Genomic DNA, 20119 nt, shown 5'->3' on the forward strand with positions numbered 1-20119 from the left:
GCCTGTTTCTGTTGATGTAATATTGTTGTGTAATGACTTGCTGATACAAGGACAAATGTTCAGATGAATGAACTTGAGCTGTAGCATTCTTTATTAATAAACATACACTTGATACACACAAACACACAGCAACCCTAAGTTTAACTTCCTGGCACACTTACAGTGTGAAGCATCAGCTTTGTTGGATAAATGGATTTCAAGCAGGAATGTGTGATGGATACAATGCTGAAACTGAATGTATTAAGTCATGTTTGAACCAATGATGCACTGAAAAGTCGCTGCCAAATCCACAGCCATAGTTTTAGCCCTCTGGCTCTCTGAATTGAGTCGCTTGGTTATTTTAGCTGAGCTTCAAGAAATAGTTCACTTTAAAACAAACGTTTTGTCATCATTATCACATGGAATAAGAACATTTAATGGTAATTGGATTATTGAAAAGAGCTACTAGTAGAATAAAAGGAGACTATAGCTTTCAAGCTTCCTAAATGAATTGGTTGAGCCACTAAACTAAACAATTCATTCACAAATTGGACTGATCAGTCAGTATGGAAGCTTATTTCTGCCATGGGATAAAAATAAAACAAAACAAAAATATTTTCTCACAAATGAACTCAAAACTGTGGCAGAAACAGGCTTCCATAATTCAGTTCATTCGCTCAACTTAAACAGTTTTAAACCACTTTTTATGATATTTTTTATAGTGCTTTTACATCTTTTCTGAAGCTTAAAAGCTCTGGTCCATATTTATTGTAATACAATTTAAAGCACAACCAGCATTTAGTTTCACAGAAGAATGTTAAATGGTTTTAGAACAAAATGAGGGTGATTAAATGGTGACAGAATGTCCAATTTTAGGTGAACTATCCCTTTAAATTAGTGTATTTAGTGACTGTGTTTCACACAGAAAGCATTCAAGAGTAAAGCATTTAATTTAAGAGTAATTTTGAGTGATTTGGGTTTATTAATTATGGTAATTTCCTTTTGGCAAAATAAACATATACATCATTGCATCATTGGTCCTTTAAAATAAATTTACATTTTCATAAACAACAACCTAAAGCTCTCATTTTAAAGCGCAATCAGTAGTACACAAAATTTTAAACTAAAAAAAGTGCTTTTAATTTTTTTTTCTTACATATCTATTACACCTGAAGACCATTATTACAGTATTATGTCCCTTAGAAGTTTAAATATCTGAATTAATGTTTGTCTATGTGCAAATCAAATACAGTCCTCCTGGCATGAGTGCAGCGGTTACGACAAAGTGACAACATCAGCGTGTTTCGAACAAAACACTGAAGCCCCTGAATCACCTGAGGCGTTTTATATTGAACTGAAAGCAAATAAATATTTTTTCTTCTCTAATCAAAGTTGTCAAAGTTCAGAACATTGTCATCAAAGTGTGTGTGCACATGCTTTTCGTAGAGATGCTGCTGGCAGTCCAGAGGAAACTGCTCGCTGCAGACGGGACATACCCTCCAGTGAGACTCCACGTGTCGTTCAAAACGGCTTTGCTCAAACTGTGGCGGGAAGATCACCTCACACAGGGGACACCGCTTATGAACATCAGGTCTGGGTGGGGAAGAAAGAGAGAGAGTGTTTTAATCTACAACTATTGGAGGTGTTTGAAAGAAAGTTTGCTTATTGCTTACGGTGTAATACATAATATGCAGTGCCTACTACAAGTTTACAATGGAAACTATGACAAAGTAAACATTTTAAACAGCAGTATGCATATGTCAGTCTCACTACTGTTTAGTCAGCAAGTGATTATTAAGTATCTAAGCAAAAATTTTTTTTTTTTTTTTTTTTTTAATTACATTCTGTCAGTTGTCACTTTGGAAATGGAAAATCAATTCCAGGGCTATGTTTCAAAAGCTTACTGGTTATCAGGGTTATTATTAGTAACTAAAACTAAAACCGTCATAAGAACATTTCCAATACTTGAAATAAAATAAATATTAACTGAAATAAAATACAAAAAAAAAAAAAAAAAAAAAAACCCAGCTAGATTCCAAAGCAACATGTTTCGTTTTCATTTAGTTTAATCTGAAGTACTAAAAAAATAAAACAAATCAAAACCACTTAAAAACTATATAGACTCTATTTAAAACATAATAAAAAAAATAAAAATTAAAAAAAACTTAAATTACTAAAACTTTAGCTAACATTAAAATGAAAACAGAAAATGTAAAAATAAAATACATTTCAAAATATATACAAAAAACTGAACATAGTAAATAAATGATACTAAACACTGCTGCACACTATGCTGTATATACTGTAATATTTACAGTCTAATATTTAGAATAGTTTATAGCATACACTTTGCAACCATATATCAACTGCAAACCTTTATATGTAGAATGCTTCATTGTCATGACCTCACCAAACTACAAATGACATCCAGTTAAGTGTTTACGGTAATATTTTATTTCATTTTTTTAAATAAATGTAAAAAACAAACATTGTTTTGGTATGTCCTCCAAGATTTTTGGCATTCATATCCAACAATGAGTCAAAAATCCCGAAAAAAGATGTATGAAATAAAATGTACACAGACATTTACATTATTGCATCATTGGGCTTCATTTTCTTTTCATTTTTTATAAACAAAAATAAAATAAAATTTTACTTCTAGTCATTTGTCACTTAGGTCTAAAGCATTGCATTGTGGGATACAGTGGTTCACACAGTATGCTTTGTTGTATACCACAGATTTTGGCAAATATACTATTTCTATGCATTCAATGCAAACGGTGTACAGTATACACACTGCAAACAAAGTATGAGTAAGGTAGCATATTTTTCCAAACATTAACCTGGTATCAAAGCAGAAGCTGGTGTGGCTCTCGTTAGATTCCAGGCTCTGATGATCGCAGACTGCAGGGGCCTCACCATCACCTCCCTAAGAAAGACATAAAAACCAAAATGAAACACACACATCATTTCTTCTTGACTGAGACATAACAATACAATGTACTTCAGTGGACACATTTAGCTGTCACCTCTCTATTGAGACATAACAGCTAAGATCTCACACAGACACACACACCCACACTTCTGATGAAAAGCCACGCCTGTCTGCACACAGCCGGCTCCCTGCAAAGGTTAATGGGCTTTTAACGCAGCAAACGAGAAAGGAGGAGAAAGGGGTCAGTGCCGATCTGCACCCTCAAATATCACAGGCCGGCACCCCCAGCCAATTAGCATAGCCCTCGTCAACATCTCTCTCTAACGAGCCTCTAGCCTCGTCACTCTAATCCACTAACGAGCTCAAAAGAGAAAAGCCTTAATTGCCGTTTCATGCAAATTAACCACCTCTGTTTTCACCTATATGAACTGAGGTCTGAGGGTGCGGGGAGTGCAGAGGGCAGTGAGGAAGAGAAGATGAAAAAAGAGTGAATCAAAGAGTTTGAAGTCAAGAGGAAAGGCTGAAAAACAGAAAGAAAGGCTGAGAGAGAGAAAGAAGTAGTGAAGGTTGCTAAAGGGTGACAAAAATACATGGTAATGCCACATATCAGTTTAAAGACTGGCACAATAACACCCAGTTATTAGCTGTGAAACTTAGAAAAATAAAGCTGACGAGTCACTTAAACTAGCTTTATGGGTACTTTATATTAGGTGTCTTTAACTATAATGTACTTACATCAAAAATAATGAACTGTTTGGTACGATGTAGTTATTGTGTTTATGCTGCATTGTAAATCACGGTAGCACTTTATTTTACAATATTTACAATGTCACAAAACTGAGTAATAACTAAGCACTAACCCTGAACATACCCCTAAACGTTAACCCATGTAGTTACCTTCCTTACATTACCCAGCACTTTCTTAGGCAAGTACACTGTAAGGACATGTAAGTGCACGTGCTGTAAATTAAAGCACAACCCAAATCACTTTTGCTGCTGTTGAGTTGGGATAGGGTTAAAGTTTGGTGGTCTGGTTAGGTTTAAGGTAGGTTAAGGTGTAGGTGTAGGGTTGACAGTGTAATTATAGATGTAACTACAGATATACAATACAAATGTAATTACAGGAAGATATTTTTAACGGTGAGTACAATGTAAAAACATGATCTACACAATAAGTGAATTCATTTAAATGTAAGTACAAAGTAGTTAAAGACGCTTAATATAAGGAAGGTAGATTTTATGATAACTTTATGGAGCTTTTGTCCTATTTGAAAAAAAAAAAAAAATTGTCACCTTCATGTCTAACCTGTATGACTTTCTTTCCTCTAAGAAACAGAAAATAAGATATTTTGAATAATGTGCCAGTTGCTCTTTTCAATGCATTTACAATGAACAGTAATTTAAGTTGTAAAGCTTCAAAACAGATGCAAATTCCCCACAAATGTATCACAAAAATATGTCTGAACTCTGAAGCTGTATTGTACTGTTTTTTCATGCTTATATCTCCCACCTTTCACAAATGACACAATGCTAGAGACAACTGTCAAATCTTGCGAAACAAAAATGAAATTGGTCAGATCATTAAAGAGAAAGGAATAGTGAATTTTTGTGAATTATTCAAATAATAGCTATTTTAAAGATAATGCTAAATGATACATTCATAAATTATTAAAACAAAACTGCAATAAAAAGATATAATCTTTTGTTTGCCTAAATGTTATGTGACCATTAACCAACATCAGAGAACCATCAACATGCCGATGTGTTGTTAAGCTATTAAAATGCAGTATAATATCATTAAAAACACATTTCTGCTTTGGTGTTAATAAAGAGGAACTTTAAATGAAAAAGCTTTAATGAAAAAAAAAAACATCTGCTAAATGTCACTGTAGCATCAGACAGGATGTGTTTTAACAATGTACTGCAGATAAGCAACAGCTTTAAAAATTACACTGTCCAGATTAAAATGCACTCTTCCAATACTATCCATCAAGCACTACTTATAGCATGGTGAAGTTACATTAAAACAGACCATGCCTATTATACATCTATGTAGCTGCCAAAGAAATATACACAGTAGAAGTTGTTGTTGTGGAGTTTTCAAAATATTTCCACTGCTCTGTCTTTGTGTACAGCGGGTTTCCTTACGTTAGGCCGCTCTTCAGCGGGATTCTCCAGGCCATCGGGGGGGCTGAGACTGCGTGATGGCTGACTGCAGACCACAGGACCACCCCACGGCGGTGGAGCCAAAGGAGGGGGCCGGCAGGTTTGTTCTGGGGATAATGCCCCATCTGCTCCATCTAAGCAAGAACAATTCAGGAAGCTCTGAATAGGGCTGCCACATCACAAAACTTTTAGTAGTTACATATGAGTTTCAATGTTCCCGATACTCTACCAATTTTGACACGACAGCAAAACAAATATATTACACTTATTCATATAAAAATGCATACTACATTTTTTAATATATAAAAATATTTACAATCACAAATTTGGGGGTCAGAGATTTTTTAAATTATTACTTTTATTCAGCAACTATGCATTAAATTGTTTAAAAGTGACAGCAGAAACTTGTTTCACATTACAACAGATTTCTATTTCAAACAAATGCTGTTTTTTGTTGTAAACTTTCTGTTCATCAACAAATTAATTGTATATACTGTATGTAATTATTAAGCAGCAAAACTGTTTTCAATATTGATAAAAGAGAAATGTTTCTTAAGCATCAAATCAGCATATTAGAGTGATTTCTGATGGGTCATGTGACACTGACTGCTGAAAATTCAGCAGGAATAAATTACATTTAATATATATATTAAAATAAAAACCACTGTGATGCATGCAATAATATTTCACAATTGTACTGTTCTATGGTATTTATGACACAACAAATTTAGCCTTGGTAAGAGACTTCTTTAAAAAACAACAAAAATCCTACTGACTAAATTGGTATTGTTTGAATAATTATAAATGATAAATAATTAAGTAAACACTTTTTTAATCACTTTTATTACTCTAGTATAAAACAAATTCAACCATAAACAGGTCATTATAGACAATCTACATTTTTCAAATAATCTAGTAGTTTTTTTTTTTTTTTTTAACTATACTTATAAGTATACTATACTATACTAATAAAAATTCATAATAAAACAATTAAAGAAGACAAAAGCGTGCACCCACCCCGGGTCTCTTGCTCTAAATAGGGGTTTCCGTACTGCAGTTCAGCTGGTTGTTGGGGCACCAGTGGAGGTGAAGGAGGGTCTTGTGTATACGGCAGTGGGTATCGCAGAATCATTGGCTCTGACCTCCGACTCGCTGCTGCCTCCACTCTGTTCATACACTGCCGCAACTCCTGCAAGAAAAACAAACAATCAACAAAATATATGATCACAAAGTGAGTTCCAAACATACCAGACAGGAAACCCTTATTTATCGCTTACATGAGTAAAAGTAGCTAATATAAATATTGTCACTGAAATTGCAAAAGATAAAGGACAAACCTGGCTTGATGCTTAAATTACAGCACTGCAATAATCTCATAATCAATGTTACAAAAGATACACTACAAAAACCTGAATTAAACTTTGGCCAACAAGCTTCAACCAAAGAAACTGAAATCTTGAGTACTATATTACCAGTCTTTAAATAGCACTGACACAGTGTATAATTCTCCTCTTTTTCTTGTTCTTTCTTTCTTTCTCCTTTGACCTCATATCCAAGAGCCATGATTAGAGGAATTATTCGCACATTTAACATTTAACACAAGTGCTGATGGGTAATCAGGAAGCCGAATGTGGCATTTAGCCGTGACTCTTGGTGCTCAAACATTCACACTCTGCCTGATTTCAGCGTCTTACCTGCTAAGAATCGAATTAAGGTATTTAATATTTAAAGATTCTCATGAACATTTAGAAGATCAAGCTAATAATACCAGATTTAGAAGATATAGCTGCTTTTTGGATCTTTGGACAAAGAACAAAGAACACAATACTTGAGTATATATCAACAAACTGTTTATAGGAACAATAGGAACTATAAGAACAGGTTTATACTATAAATGCTCTTACCTTTTCCAGTTTCTCTTTCTCCCTGGTGACCACCACAAGACTCTCCCTCAGAGCAGACACCTCTCTGTCCTTCTCTGCCACTTGAGTCTATCAAGGAATTCATACAATTTATTTTGAGTGGCATCTGGACACATGTTTTCTAACTGCTCTAAAAACACCACTTGAAAGTGAAGTGTGTGATTCTAAACCACTAAAGGCACGGAACAAAGTTGTGAGTTGCAAGTCCTATAATATTTAAAAACCGATTAGGAGTGGCTATAGATTATTAAGCAAGCATATATAGGCTATTAAGCAATCTTAATTCTGGACTTGGAGTGTTTCTCAAGAATGTGACATTTTTTGACCCAAAAAATTGAATACATTTTCCATTAATTTCTAAATGACTTGTTTCAAATTAGAAACACTACAAAGTTAATGGTTCAAAAGTTCAATTTAAAAATCTTGAATGGTCATAAAGGCAGCATTTATTTAATCAGAAATACAGTTAAAACAGACATACTGACAATTATTATTACAATTTTTAAATAACAATTTAACATAATATTTAAATAATTTTGAAAATGTAATTTATTCCTGTGATGCCAAAAGCTGAATTTTCAGCATCATTACTCCAGTCTTCAGTGTCACATGATCCATCAGAAATCATTCCAATATGCTGATTTGGTGCTTAATATTAATATTATTATTTTAATAATATTAAATATTATAAATTCGTATTTTTGTGGTCTGCTGATCTCCTCTTTCTCTCTTTCTGAGTTATCATTGTGTCAATGCTTGTTTGGGTTTGAAGTTCAGTTGAAATGGGTTTACTACGATCTTACCCTCCTCTCCAGCAAACAGTCATAAAGCATTTGGCGAGAGCGTGTGCATGCGTTTAAACACGCTGTAAATAAAAGACTTTCCTTTTGATGGTGTCTCCAGCTTTGTCTAAATACTCAGACAAGAAGAGTCCTTTACGACCTCCTTTCCACTTGGCCAGCTCTGTCCTTAATGACTGCTGTGTTCACACACCCTCACAAGACTGACGGAAATGTGATACCTCAGTGAACTGGACCTAAAAATCAACCCGTGGAAGTTCAACTGTGTTTGTTTGCATGCTTGTGTGTGCTGACATCTTATGCAAATGAATGTGTGAGTATCTGTGGCTGGCTCTTTCCTGTGATGTTGACCCTCACACTGAACCTGAATCATGTATGTACATGTGTGTGTATGTGTGTTTACATACTTTAAACCGCTGCTCCTCACTGGCTAGCAGGAGCTTCAGGTTTTCATTGATGGTGCACTGTTCTCTCCATTTCTCCTCCATGCAGGCAAGCTCAGCTTCGACTGACACACTGCACTCCTCTTCCTCCTCATCCTCGTCCTCCTCCTCTTCATCATCGTCATCTTCCTCCTCTTCTTCTTTTTTCTCTTCCTTCCTCTCCAGTCCAGGTCTGCCTTCAGTTCCCATTCTCTCGGCATCTCTTTGTGTCACAGGTTTGATCTCAGCAGGATATTGATCTTTCAAATGTGAGAAGTTAATGCATAAGTATTTGGTCACAATATTATAGAGCATATAAAAACATTAGTCATGAAACTGCTGTGCGACGTGACACAAAAACTGATAATAATAATTACCAATGCTGCACTTATTTGATCAAATATACAGTAAAAAGTGTAATATTGTGAAATACTATTCAAATTTAAATTAAGTGTTTAGTATTTAATAATATATGTTTAATATATTACATATATATATTTTTAATTTAATTTAAATTTAATATATTACTCCATTGCTAGAGTCTTTAGTGTCACATGATCATTCAGAAATTATTACAATAGCTGATTGATGCTCAAGAAACATTTCTTATTATTATCAGTGAAAACAGTTGTGCTGCTTAATTGTGGAAAAGTAAAAAAGTAAAAAAAAAAAAATATATATATATAATTTTTTTATATAATTGTCATTTATTTGAAGCATTAATTTCCTCCAAAAAGGGTTTATTACTCATTTTTATTTATTTAATAATTTTTAAATAAATTTTTTATTTTTTTATTTTATTTTTAAAGAAACTAGTTTGACGATGTGTGTTGGAGTTTAAATGTATTTGGATTCATTTGTCTCCTTGCCAGTACCTGTGGGAGGCGTCTCTGCATCTGGTGTGTGTAACTCCTGTGTGGTCTCTGTAGAGGCATCATTCCTGTTACAGTCCTAAAACATATGTCATATTTTAAGATTTCACACAAAAATATAGGACTTTACTTATAAACCTCAACCAACATGCATAAAAACAAAATGTATGATTGCTTGACATCTTATGTACATAATTAAGTGTATCATTGCAAGAGTTGCATTTTTTTGTAAAATGTACAGCTGGGTAAAGCCATAATTTCAGTTACTCACCCCCTGCTGCGTCTCTTGCTGCTGGGTCAGTTTGGTGACTTGTCTTCGCAAACGTTGGCACTCTCTGTATTTCTCTTTGTAGTGCTCTGCAGCCATATTCAGACGCAGCTTTAGTTCCTCGACCTCCTTTTGTAGCTCCGCCTCCAACTCTGAAACCACACCCACACCAGCCCTGCCCTGAAATTAAAAAAAATATATAAATAAAATAAAATAAGAACACAAGAAAGAGTGTTATCTCACAGTTCACACTGTGTCTAAACATTGCGTCTAAACCATGTGTTCTTCATATTGTTATTAACAGATCTTCACAATCAAATAAACATAAGGGACAGTTAGTTGTGGTTACCACTTCCTTTGATGCCTGGCTTCTCATCCTGTCAAGCTGATTCTGAGCATGTCTGCATTCTTCCTGGGCTTCAACTAAACGAGCTCGTAGGTCTTCTGTCTCCTGACGGGCACGGTACAGCTCAGCCATGGTGCGATCTCGCCCGCCGAAGGCATCACGTAACTCAGAACCCAACATAGCGGCCTGCTGCCGCGTGGCCTGGAGCTGCTCCTCAGCTTGACGCAACTGCTCTTTCAGACCCTGGAGATGCACACAATGCATTAGGGAAGACAAAGTATGATTTATGTAAACAAGCACTATGTAGTGCATATACTCACCAAGGCTGCATTTATTTGATCAAAAATACTGTAGTTCCTCAAAAACTATTTGAATATGGTGATTCAGCGCACAATTATTTTAAGTGCTCAATTATTAATAATGGTTCTTATTATTATCAATGTTGAAAACAGTTTTGCTGTTTAATAATTTTGTGGAAATCTGATTCTTTGATTAATAGAAAGAACAACATATATTTGAAATATAATATATTCAAAAGAACAACATATATTTGAAACGTAAATCCTTCGTAAAACAAACTTTGTCACTTCTGATCAATTTAGACTCTAAATTTTAGAGCATCCATGCAGCATAGAAGTTTTACATTTTTTTAATATCTTTCTTATCCCAAACATTTAAATATTAGGTTTTTTTTTTAAATGGTTATCACAAAAATATTAAGCAGCAAAAACTGTTTTCAACATTATAATAATAAGAAATATTTCTATATTAGAATAATTTCTGAAAGATCGTGACTATGAAGACTGGAGTAAAATTCAGCTGTGCTATTACAGAAATAAATTACATTTGAAAATATATTAAAATAGTTATTTTAAACTGCAATAATTTTTACTGTATTTTTCTTCAAATAAATACCTTTGGTGAGCATTAGAACCTTCTTTTGAAAACATGAAAAAAAAAAAAATCATACTTATTCCAGAATTTTGACCGGTAGTAAATATATTTAATATATTTGTATTTATTCTTTAAATAAACATCTATTACGGCATCAGCGGGGTGTGTGTCTCTCTCTGTGCGTAGCCTGTGCAGTTCCTCCTGGTACTGTGCGATGGTGACCTCTCTGTTTAGCTCCATTGCCTTCAGCATCTGCAGCTCTGCACTGAGTTTAGTGTTTTCCAGCTCGGCACTGCGCACGTGAGACTGTAAGCATGAACACACAACATGGATCAATGCACGTCCCATGACTGATCGATGCATATGATCACAGTTTATCACCTGTAGATACTACACGCACGCACTTTGTAAAGCTCCCTCTCGTCTCTCTCATTCTTCAGTTGAGTTTGTAGACAGTCCTTCTCAGAAATCACCTTCTGCAGCCTGTCTCTTAAACTGAACGACACAAAAAAACAAAATACACCATATAAATCCTCAACTATAAATCTGCATTCTCTTTCTGAGAGTCCAAGTCAAAATCTAATTCAGACTGGAAAATCTAAATGTAAAAGGGAAACATTATGGCCTATATACTGAATATATAGGCCTATATATTTTAAAATTCTTTGTAGGTCACTAATCATATAATCAAATTTGATCAGATGTTTTTGCCTCCATTGAAACACAAGATGCTCAATGGATTGTGTCAAAAATATGAGAACATGATCATCAGGTTTTACACAAACCTGCAGACCATGAGTGCTGCACTCAAATAAAATGCTAATACTTTGGGAAAAAAATTGTTATGCTGATAAAATAATTAAATCAAATTAAAAATAATAATAATAATAATTAAATTCAAATAAATAAACAATAAAAGCATTTTAAATTAATTGTCTCAGACTTTTGGACCCTACTTTAGATATGTAAATAATATAATTATATTCATGTCAGGTAATGTGTGTTCGGGCCTTACCAGTCCAGTTCAGTCTCTTTCAGAACAGCTTTTTGTGTGATTTCCAGCAGGTCCTGTTCAAGTTGTCTCACTCTGGCTTGAGCCTCCTCCTTCTCCTCATGCAAGCCTTTCTGCAGCTCCTGCAATTGGACATCAAATGCTATCAATCACACCACCCAGCCAATCAAAACACTCCAAGCATTTTATCCAATAGCAAAAATCTATCAAAAGGGAACTAACCAATTATTATTATTTATATTTATATATATATATATATATATATATATATATATATATATATATATATATATATATATATATATATATATATATATATATATATATATATATAATCATATATAAGCAATTAAAATATTTAAGTTTAGAGGTTAAACAAGTTCTTCTAACACACATCATATAGATTAAAAAAATATATACAGATTTAGAAATTATTAGAAATTTATAAGGATTGTTACTAGACAGAAAATGAAATAACAGAGCAATTCATTGGGAATAACAGAGACTTCACAGACTCTTTTGATAATGTGGCAGTCTACAGGAGGCTTAACTGAAAGAGAAAATAATTATCAAAAGTCTTTTTCTCTCTCTTCAGCCAGTTCATGGCTGAAGTTAATTTCCCAGTCGTATGATGTCAGCAGGAAAAGAGGGGGCTTCGATTTCACTTTTGTTGCGGCGGCTCATATTTAACACTCGTCATCAGTAAATCACAGTAACATCTGGTTCTGAAAGCAGGCATACACGCCTTGTCCTCTGGCTAATCTGGTGACTCGTGGTGTTTTACGGCCGATGATGTTTCGGAATTGCAGCACAGGCAAATAAAATGTGAGGTCGTAAAATTAGCAGCCACAAAATATATACTTATGTTCTCACGATAAAGAGGAAGTCTATTTTCATATGTAAGTTCTGACAGTTTAACAGACACACGCACACTTATGGCATATGAAAGGTTTTGTGTGACTGGAGTGTGAGAGAGAATTATAAAAGTGTTAATGTTTTATTTGTGGTGTTCTTTGTCCTTTGTGACACTCATAATTCACACTTACAGACCTCAACAGGGTCTCCAGAAGAAACACCAGGGGGCGCTGAAAGACCAGCAAACCAACTCAATCACATCCTGCTGTTTTCTGGGCCCTTTAAGAGTTTAATGTGCTTGTTGTGCAGTCAAACATCAACACCACATCAGAGCCAAACGGAATCTGCAAAGAGTTTTTTATTTATTTTTTATGCTGAGGGGAAAATTACATTTTGTGAAATGGATTTTACATGGTAAAATGTGGTACATGGATGAAATTAGCTGGCCATATTAAATAAACAATGCAAGGGGTGGGGATGACCACAATATTCTTTGGTATTGATGGTGTTTACATTGTTTTATTTATTTTCTTATTTTTATGCCATCTAGCACTCTTTTAAGGGTAAGAAAATTTTGAAAAGTCAGTTATAGGTGATAGTTAGGTAAATACATTTAAAATAATATCTAAAAAGGGATACAAGATATAGACCAACTAACTGCACTGGTATACTACTGTTCAAATGTTTGGGGTAAGATTTTTTTAAAGAAATTAACACACACTTCTTAAAATAAACAAACAAAAAAAATATTAAGCAGAATATAAACATTTCTTAAGCAGCAAATCAGCATATTAGAATTATTTCTGAAGGATCATGTGACTCTAAGGATGGAAGTAATGGAAGAAAATGACAAATTACGTTTTAAAATATATTAAAATACAAAATTGGGTAACACTTCATTTTAAGGTGTCCTTGTTACATATGTTACAAGTACTTACTATTGTAATAGTAATAGTTACCCTAAGACAAACCCTAATCATAAACCTAACCATATAGTAAGTACATGCAGTTCATTAATATTACTCAGTACTTAAATGTATAATTACTCTGTAACAAGGACACATAATAAAGTATAACCAAAAATTGTAATAATATTTCACAATATTGTATAGTGTATATAGCCTACATCAGAGTACCATGGTATTACCATCTGATATCGGAATAATGATAATACCGTCACATTACTGTATTTTGTAAAATCAAATGAACAGGAATGACAAAAGGTTCAGAAAACGCAGATTAAAAATTTTAAATAAAGGAGATATTAATAGGAAATAAAGAATCAGGGCTATCAACATTAACCAACAAAAATGAAAAACATTAATGCATTTAATTAACTTGACATTATAACTATCCCCTATAACTATTATAACACACCCCTCTTTAAACCCCACCCTCGAATGAGATATCAGCCAATCGAATGTTTGCAAACTGCTTAGATATGAAATGATTGACAAGACTGTTTCTGATAAACAATAAAAAAGCTGCCTATTTCAAACTTTTTTTATGCTTTTTACAGAGCATAAGGCTGTTACAAAGACAGGCAGGACACATTTTCAGTTATATGTATCAGGCAGTAGTGACGTTTTATGTGTGGTATCTTTAAAAAAAAAAAAGAAATCACATACAGCACCTTTAAATATAATCAAAATTAGCAGACGAAAAAGAGAGAGAAAATCGCGTGACTGGCTGCTGTTGACTCAGTGACTGGGCAGGTCTCCTCCTTTCTATTGAGTGGTTTTGGTGGACCTTAACTCCTGGCTGCGTGCACACGTTTGACGTCACGTCTACCCTCTGTGGTCGACATGGCACCGCCGTGATAACAGATGCCCAAGTAAACTTTTCTCTGTCTCACTCTCCTTCTTTCTCTGTTTCTCAAACTCCCAGTTCTTTCACTCCAAGTAAATCATCCTCAGCACAGTCAGAATTAAGTATGGATAAATCACATGACTTTATGGGGAAGGTCAGTAATGCACACAGAGACACACACACGGCCATTATCTGATAAGATAAAGTGCTCTGTGGGAGTAAGTTCACCGTCAGTCAAACAGAAAAGCGTTTTACACTTGGAGACAGAAAGTCTTAAAGCACCAATGTGCACATACACACACAGAAGAGCGCTTTGATGTGCAGATAACTTGAACTTGTGATCTCTGGTGTGTGTTACATGCTGTTTAAACACTGTGTGTGTGTGTAAGCCATCTTTGCTGCTTCATTGGTTGGTCACTTTTATGTGCGAGTGTGTATTTAGTACCTGGTTCTGTTGTCTCTGTCTCTCCTGTAGCTGATCTCTCTCCTGTGTGAGAAGGCGTAGTGCTTTCTGCAGTTCTTTGCACTCCTGTTGAACTTCCTCTACACGCTGCTGCTCATACACACATATAAAGATAATAAGCCAAAAAAATAAGACACAAGCTTTGTTCCAAAACCTAGTGAGATGCCTTGCTTCCAACATGGACAGCTGCCTTCTAAGACAGCATCTTACCATAATGGAAGCTCATAAGCTGATCTGTCTGTCTGTCTGTCTGTGTCTATCTATCTATCTATCTCTTTTCCTTTTTTCCCCCCCGGGATTGTTACAATACATCATTGCAAACAATACATGCAATTTTACTTTATAATTTGGATAAAACAGGTTATATCAAGAGACAGCATGATTAGGTTGCCTATGTTTGGTATCAAGAATGCACCGTGATGCCTTAGGTTTTGGAACAAAGCAGGGATTTGTTTTCTTGTTTGTGTGATTTGCATACCTCAAGTAGTCCAGTCTTTGTCGTCACAACCAGTATGTCTGAGTTCCCATCATCTTCCATGGTCAGTAGCTCCTCCCCTGTGGGTGTGGCCGGGCGGAATTGGAATGGTGTGCTCGCACCTCTGATTTCACCCGTGTGTGTGACATAGCAGAACTGATAAAACTCACCATCACTACGGGGAACATAATATCCTAGGAAACAGCATGTAGAGTATTTGATTACAGGTTTCATCTTTATCAGATGTATTGTCTTATACTATAACTTACAATAGAAAGGTCATCTGCAAACAAAATAAAGCAAAAACAAAATGGCCTACAGAATTAAACAAAACAAAGCAAAGCAAAGCAAAGCAAAACAAAACAAAACAAAACAAAACAAAACAAAACAAAGCAAAACAAAGCAAAACAAAACAAAACAAAACAAAACAAAACAAAAACAAAACATCAAAGATAAAGTCTGCATGAACTTTCAAAAGTTCTGAAATCAAAAATGATGACTCTTTGATGACCATTTTTAATCATCCAATCAAACAAAACAAAACAAAACATGATGACATTAAATAAAAAAAATATTTGGTCTTACTGTGCAAAAAGCTAAAAACAATTAACACAATAACAATAATAACACCCAATTTCACTGTCCAAATAAAGAATGATGGATAAAAGCAAGTTTAACCATCCAATCAATTCCTGAAAAATAAAATAATGTCACGCCGTTCACTTTTCTCCTTTTTCACTACATCAAATTACAGAATAAATATAAAATAGGTTGCGTAGGGCAATACATGTTGACTTTGTGTGTGTTTGTATACCCTGAAAGATGATGGTTCGGTGAACAGTGGATCCCTCAGTGTAGTTTTCAGGCATGGGAGACCAGAGAAACGTGTAGTAGTCTCTCGCACTGCTCCAGCCCACCTAACACACACACACGCACACACGCACACACACACACATACATACATAAAAACAGCAAACAAGAAGTGAGTCAGAACTAAAACTTTTGTGACCAGACCAATGAAGGCCTTTGAAAACAGTTACAAGTAAAACATATAAAACACAGACTAGTTCATTTTGACCAAAACGATACAAGCAAAACTATATAAACAAAGAGACTACATAAAATGTTTAAGGATCACCCAGTCAAAACAGATGGAAAGAAAGTCAGAAAGAAGAAACATTACTTTCTAACAATACATTAAACCTGTGGGAGATCTAAAGTCTTATTACTTTGTCTCATATCGATTTCACAGGTTATAAATATCACAATAAGCTCAAGGAGGAATGGAAACACTTAGCCTCCTTTCTGAACTTCTTAGCCAGAAAAGGGGGCACAGTGTGTGTGTGTGTGTGTGTGTAGGGTTGGAAAAGGAGGCGTAATGGAAAAAAAGGACCAGGAAAAAGGTGAAAATTTTACACATGCTTCAAAGGCGGCTAAAAATTGTGTGGTTACTCTTAAAAGTGTGCATGTGAATTTTATCATTTCTGCCTTTGGAGCACGTATAAAATTTTCACCTCCATAACCACCCATATTTGTTTGTGTGTGCAAATGAGTGATTGCATGGTTTTATGAAGTTTTAAATGAAATATGATGGAAAATGAAGAAAAAAATGTAGTCCACAATCATAAACATGTCACATACGATAACTTCTTACAGTTACAAACAAGACACACACACTATCAGCAATTTGTCATTGTGATTTTCACAGCACTATCTGACATTTACTTTGATTACAATATATCACATCTGTAATCTCTTTTTTTACGGAAAGTATTCTGCTTTCATCTGGAACACAGTCATCTGTGAAGAAATCACCTATTAATTACAGAGAAGAGAAGTAAAGAGGAGAGCAAGAGGAAAGAAAAAGAGAGAATGCATCCGAGTGTGTTTCAAACAAGCCATGACCGATAAATGATAAATTAAATAATAAGAGGGCTGACGTAACTATAAATCAGGTGTATAAGAACATGTTCGGCATGTGGGTGACAACTTAATTATATAGTACTTGAGTACACCAAGTGTGTGTGTGTGTGTCTGTGCATAAACTACTGAGTGTGTATATGCATGATTACACAGCATTTTTTGCATTGCTGAAAGGTAGCCTAATTTCAACATGCTTCAACATACTCCTTCATAAGAGCACTATATTCGTTCACCCTGCAAATTTAAAAAAGTTTTTCTTTTTTTTGTTTTTTTTACACACAAGGATACTGCATATACAAATAAAAAGCTAAAGCTAAATATATATAGAACTTTACATATAAAGAGATAAAATACTGTACACGTATTTATATATAATTAATGTAATTTAATATGAAAATATCAATTTAATTTAAAACTGAAATTTTGCACATTAAATAAAAAGGAACATTGCAAGTACAAATTAAAAAGAATTTTACAACTAAGCAGATAAAATACAGTTATTTATATATAATTATTAACATTTAATATAAAAATTTAAATTAAGTTTTGCATGTATTGTAATTTTAGCTGAGTAAAAATAGAAACAACAAAAACCTCTGCACACAGAAAATTGAAGACATTGTTCAACAATTATGCAACTCGCTGCTTTCTAAAAGGAGCAGTACTTTCTCAAAACCACCAGAGGGAGCCTGTGGTTCTCTAAGTAATATAAAGCACATGATAAGGTGTGTGTACTGAGTGTGTGTGAATGCCTGAGGACTAATTCCCATATTACCTCATTAATAATTTGAATATGAGTCCATAGATATTGTCAGAACATATCCAACCATATAAGACAACTCTTATCCAGTTATGCATTACACTTAGCAGCTAATATCTGTTATTATACTCCATCTTATTAAAGATACAAGGATGAAAGGAGAAAATACTAAAGCAAAAGCATAAATAAGGATTCATTTGTCGTGGGAAACGCCCACAGCATCCAGCACAACAGACCATGCAATCAAGCACACAGACACACCGCAACTCTATTCCCCCGTAAACTAACCATCAAAACAACAGCGATATTGAGCGGATTAAACATCTTTTTTCCAATCCACATTTTCCCCTGCAACCCACCACTCTAAATGCTGGAAAGATCTGGTTGATTTGAAGTGCCTTTTATACCAGTCATAAACTGTCACTGTATCTTAACAAGACGTAAAGTTTCCGTGTGCTCATTTCCTCTTGATTAAGTGCAAGATTAAATTTCGAGATGAAAGAAGGGCGAGAGAAAAAAAGTGAGTTTAAATCGGGTGGCTAGAATTTTCTTACAAAAAGCATTTCTGTGTATGAAAACCTAAATATTGACCAGATGTTAGTGAAATATGTAAAGTGTACCAACCTTAAAGATGCCAACCCAGTCTTTGGGATGTGGGGTGATGAAGGGGGTGAGTGTGTAATGACATTCAAGCGCTGCCTGCGGGAGGAAGCTTTTCCCAACATTCTGGAAGATGACATGGGCGAAGTTAGACGTCTCCATGACAACACTTCCTCCTCCACCAGCAGATGTTCCCGTATTACAGGCTGACAACATCATAAGCGCTCAAGGAAAGCCTGCGATTGGTCTACCTGAAACAAAAAGGAATGAAAATTACAAAGTTTAACTGACACAGTTTCTCTTTCATAATATAGGCAAAGGATATTGTTCAGTCAAAAATTGCAAAATAAACCCTAACATGGACTTGTATCACCCTGAAATAGTTTTTTATTACCCTGCATTATTACTTAGCTCCTTACTAAATAAATAAAAGGACTTGAAATGGTGATTTGAATCATTCTTTTAGAGACCTCGGAGAGCCATAACACAAGCGTAGCTATTGGTTTTACAGAATAAAAAGTAATAAAGGAAGTATTATTGAAGCATTTCAATATGCTTACATAACATCTTACAATATAAGTCTCACCTTATTCATTATAATTCCAGAGAAGATCACCAAAGTTCATAATCTTTATATTTATTTATTAATGCTACTTTTGAAAGTGATGCAGAAAAAAAATACAAATAAATAAATTTACACTGAAAATTGCATAAAGGTGTTTAAGCAACACAAAATTTGCAATAAACTATAGGTCATTCTACTGCATTAAAATGTTATTTAGATGCTTAAATATTTCCGAGCTGCCATACATTTTGGTTTAAGCCCATGTGCAGCTGCATGAGGAAGACCTGCCCTATTCCAGCCGGATGGGGCGATGCCGAGTAGGCCTGTATGTATGGCACTGCTGATGCTGCTGTCATCCCTGTTCAGGCCTTTACCGTCAATGACAGCTCGATTCAATACAGCAAATAACATATCCACACTGAACTCATTATATGATGGTGTAAAACATAACATTCCTTGTTAATCATACTAAAGCATGTCTGCTTAAACCGAAAGCGACTTTCTAGATATATTTCACTTGCATCATGTCGCTAACTAACAAGTCGCTGCGGATTTTAATGGTAGTTACAAGTACACTAAATGATGTAGCATTTTTCAATACATGGATGTTATTTATTATACGACGTAAATTACTGGCGGTGGCCTTAGAGGATGAGTTGATGAGTTTTATTAATTCTACTGCAAACCCACCCATAAATACATCGAGATGGACCGCATGCAATTCCAACATATATTTCCAAGATCATCACTATATATCTGATAGTTGTCGCTCAACAAGTCCGTTATACCTGTAATCCATGTCTACTTGAAGATCTGTAACTCTTGTTGTTTAGATTGCTAGATAACGCAGATGGAGAGTGTCTCTGTCATGTAGCTGAACCGGGTGTCAACATGTTTTGAGAATCTAGAAACGTCATCCTACTTCCGGCCGGTTGCGCGCTGTGATTGGTTTATTTACTCTTGTCACCGAGATCCGTGTTTTATCATTGGTTAGTGAATAACCCCAACAAAATAGAGATGGGAGGTCTGATTCTTTTCAGTGAATCGGTTCTT

The 20119-nt window shown here is 34.7% G+C and overlaps 1 protein-coding gene across 2 annotated transcripts; it reads right to left on the reverse strand.

Moving 5' to 3' along the window:
- Positions 1-68: 68 nt before the first annotated feature.
- On the reverse strand, positions 69-19985 carry LOC109053932 (tax1-binding protein 1 homolog A). Of its 2 annotated transcripts, none has more exons than XM_042745974.1 (17): positions 19855-19985; positions 18526-18752; positions 16033-16135; positions 15222-15412; positions 14726-14833; positions 11620-11738; positions 11009-11099; positions 10755-10910; positions 9714-9953; positions 9368-9544; positions 9100-9175; positions 8210-8484; positions 6985-7071; positions 6098-6269; positions 5063-5214; positions 2823-2908; positions 69-1572 (listed from the first exon to the last, which is right to left on the reverse strand). In XM_042745974.1, the coding sequence occupies exons 2-17, from the start codon at positions 18718-18720 to the stop codon at positions 1362-1364; spliced, it is 2439 nt and encodes an 812-aa protein (XP_042601908.1). In that variant the 5' UTR covers positions 18721-18752; positions 19855-19985; the 3' UTR covers positions 69-1361. The 2 variants fall into 2 exon arrangements, with proteins under 2 accessions (XP_042601908.1, XP_042601907.1); XM_042745973.1 differs by having other exon boundaries at positions 19757-19949.
- Between the last annotated feature and the right edge of the window lie 134 nt (positions 19986-20119).

The sequence above is a fragment of the Cyprinus carpio genome, chromosome B19 (genome assembly GCF_018340385.1).
Source record: "Cyprinus carpio isolate SPL01 chromosome B19, ASM1834038v1, whole genome shotgun sequence".
NCBI lineage: Eukaryota > Metazoa > Chordata > Actinopteri > Cypriniformes > Cyprinidae > Cyprinus > Cyprinus carpio.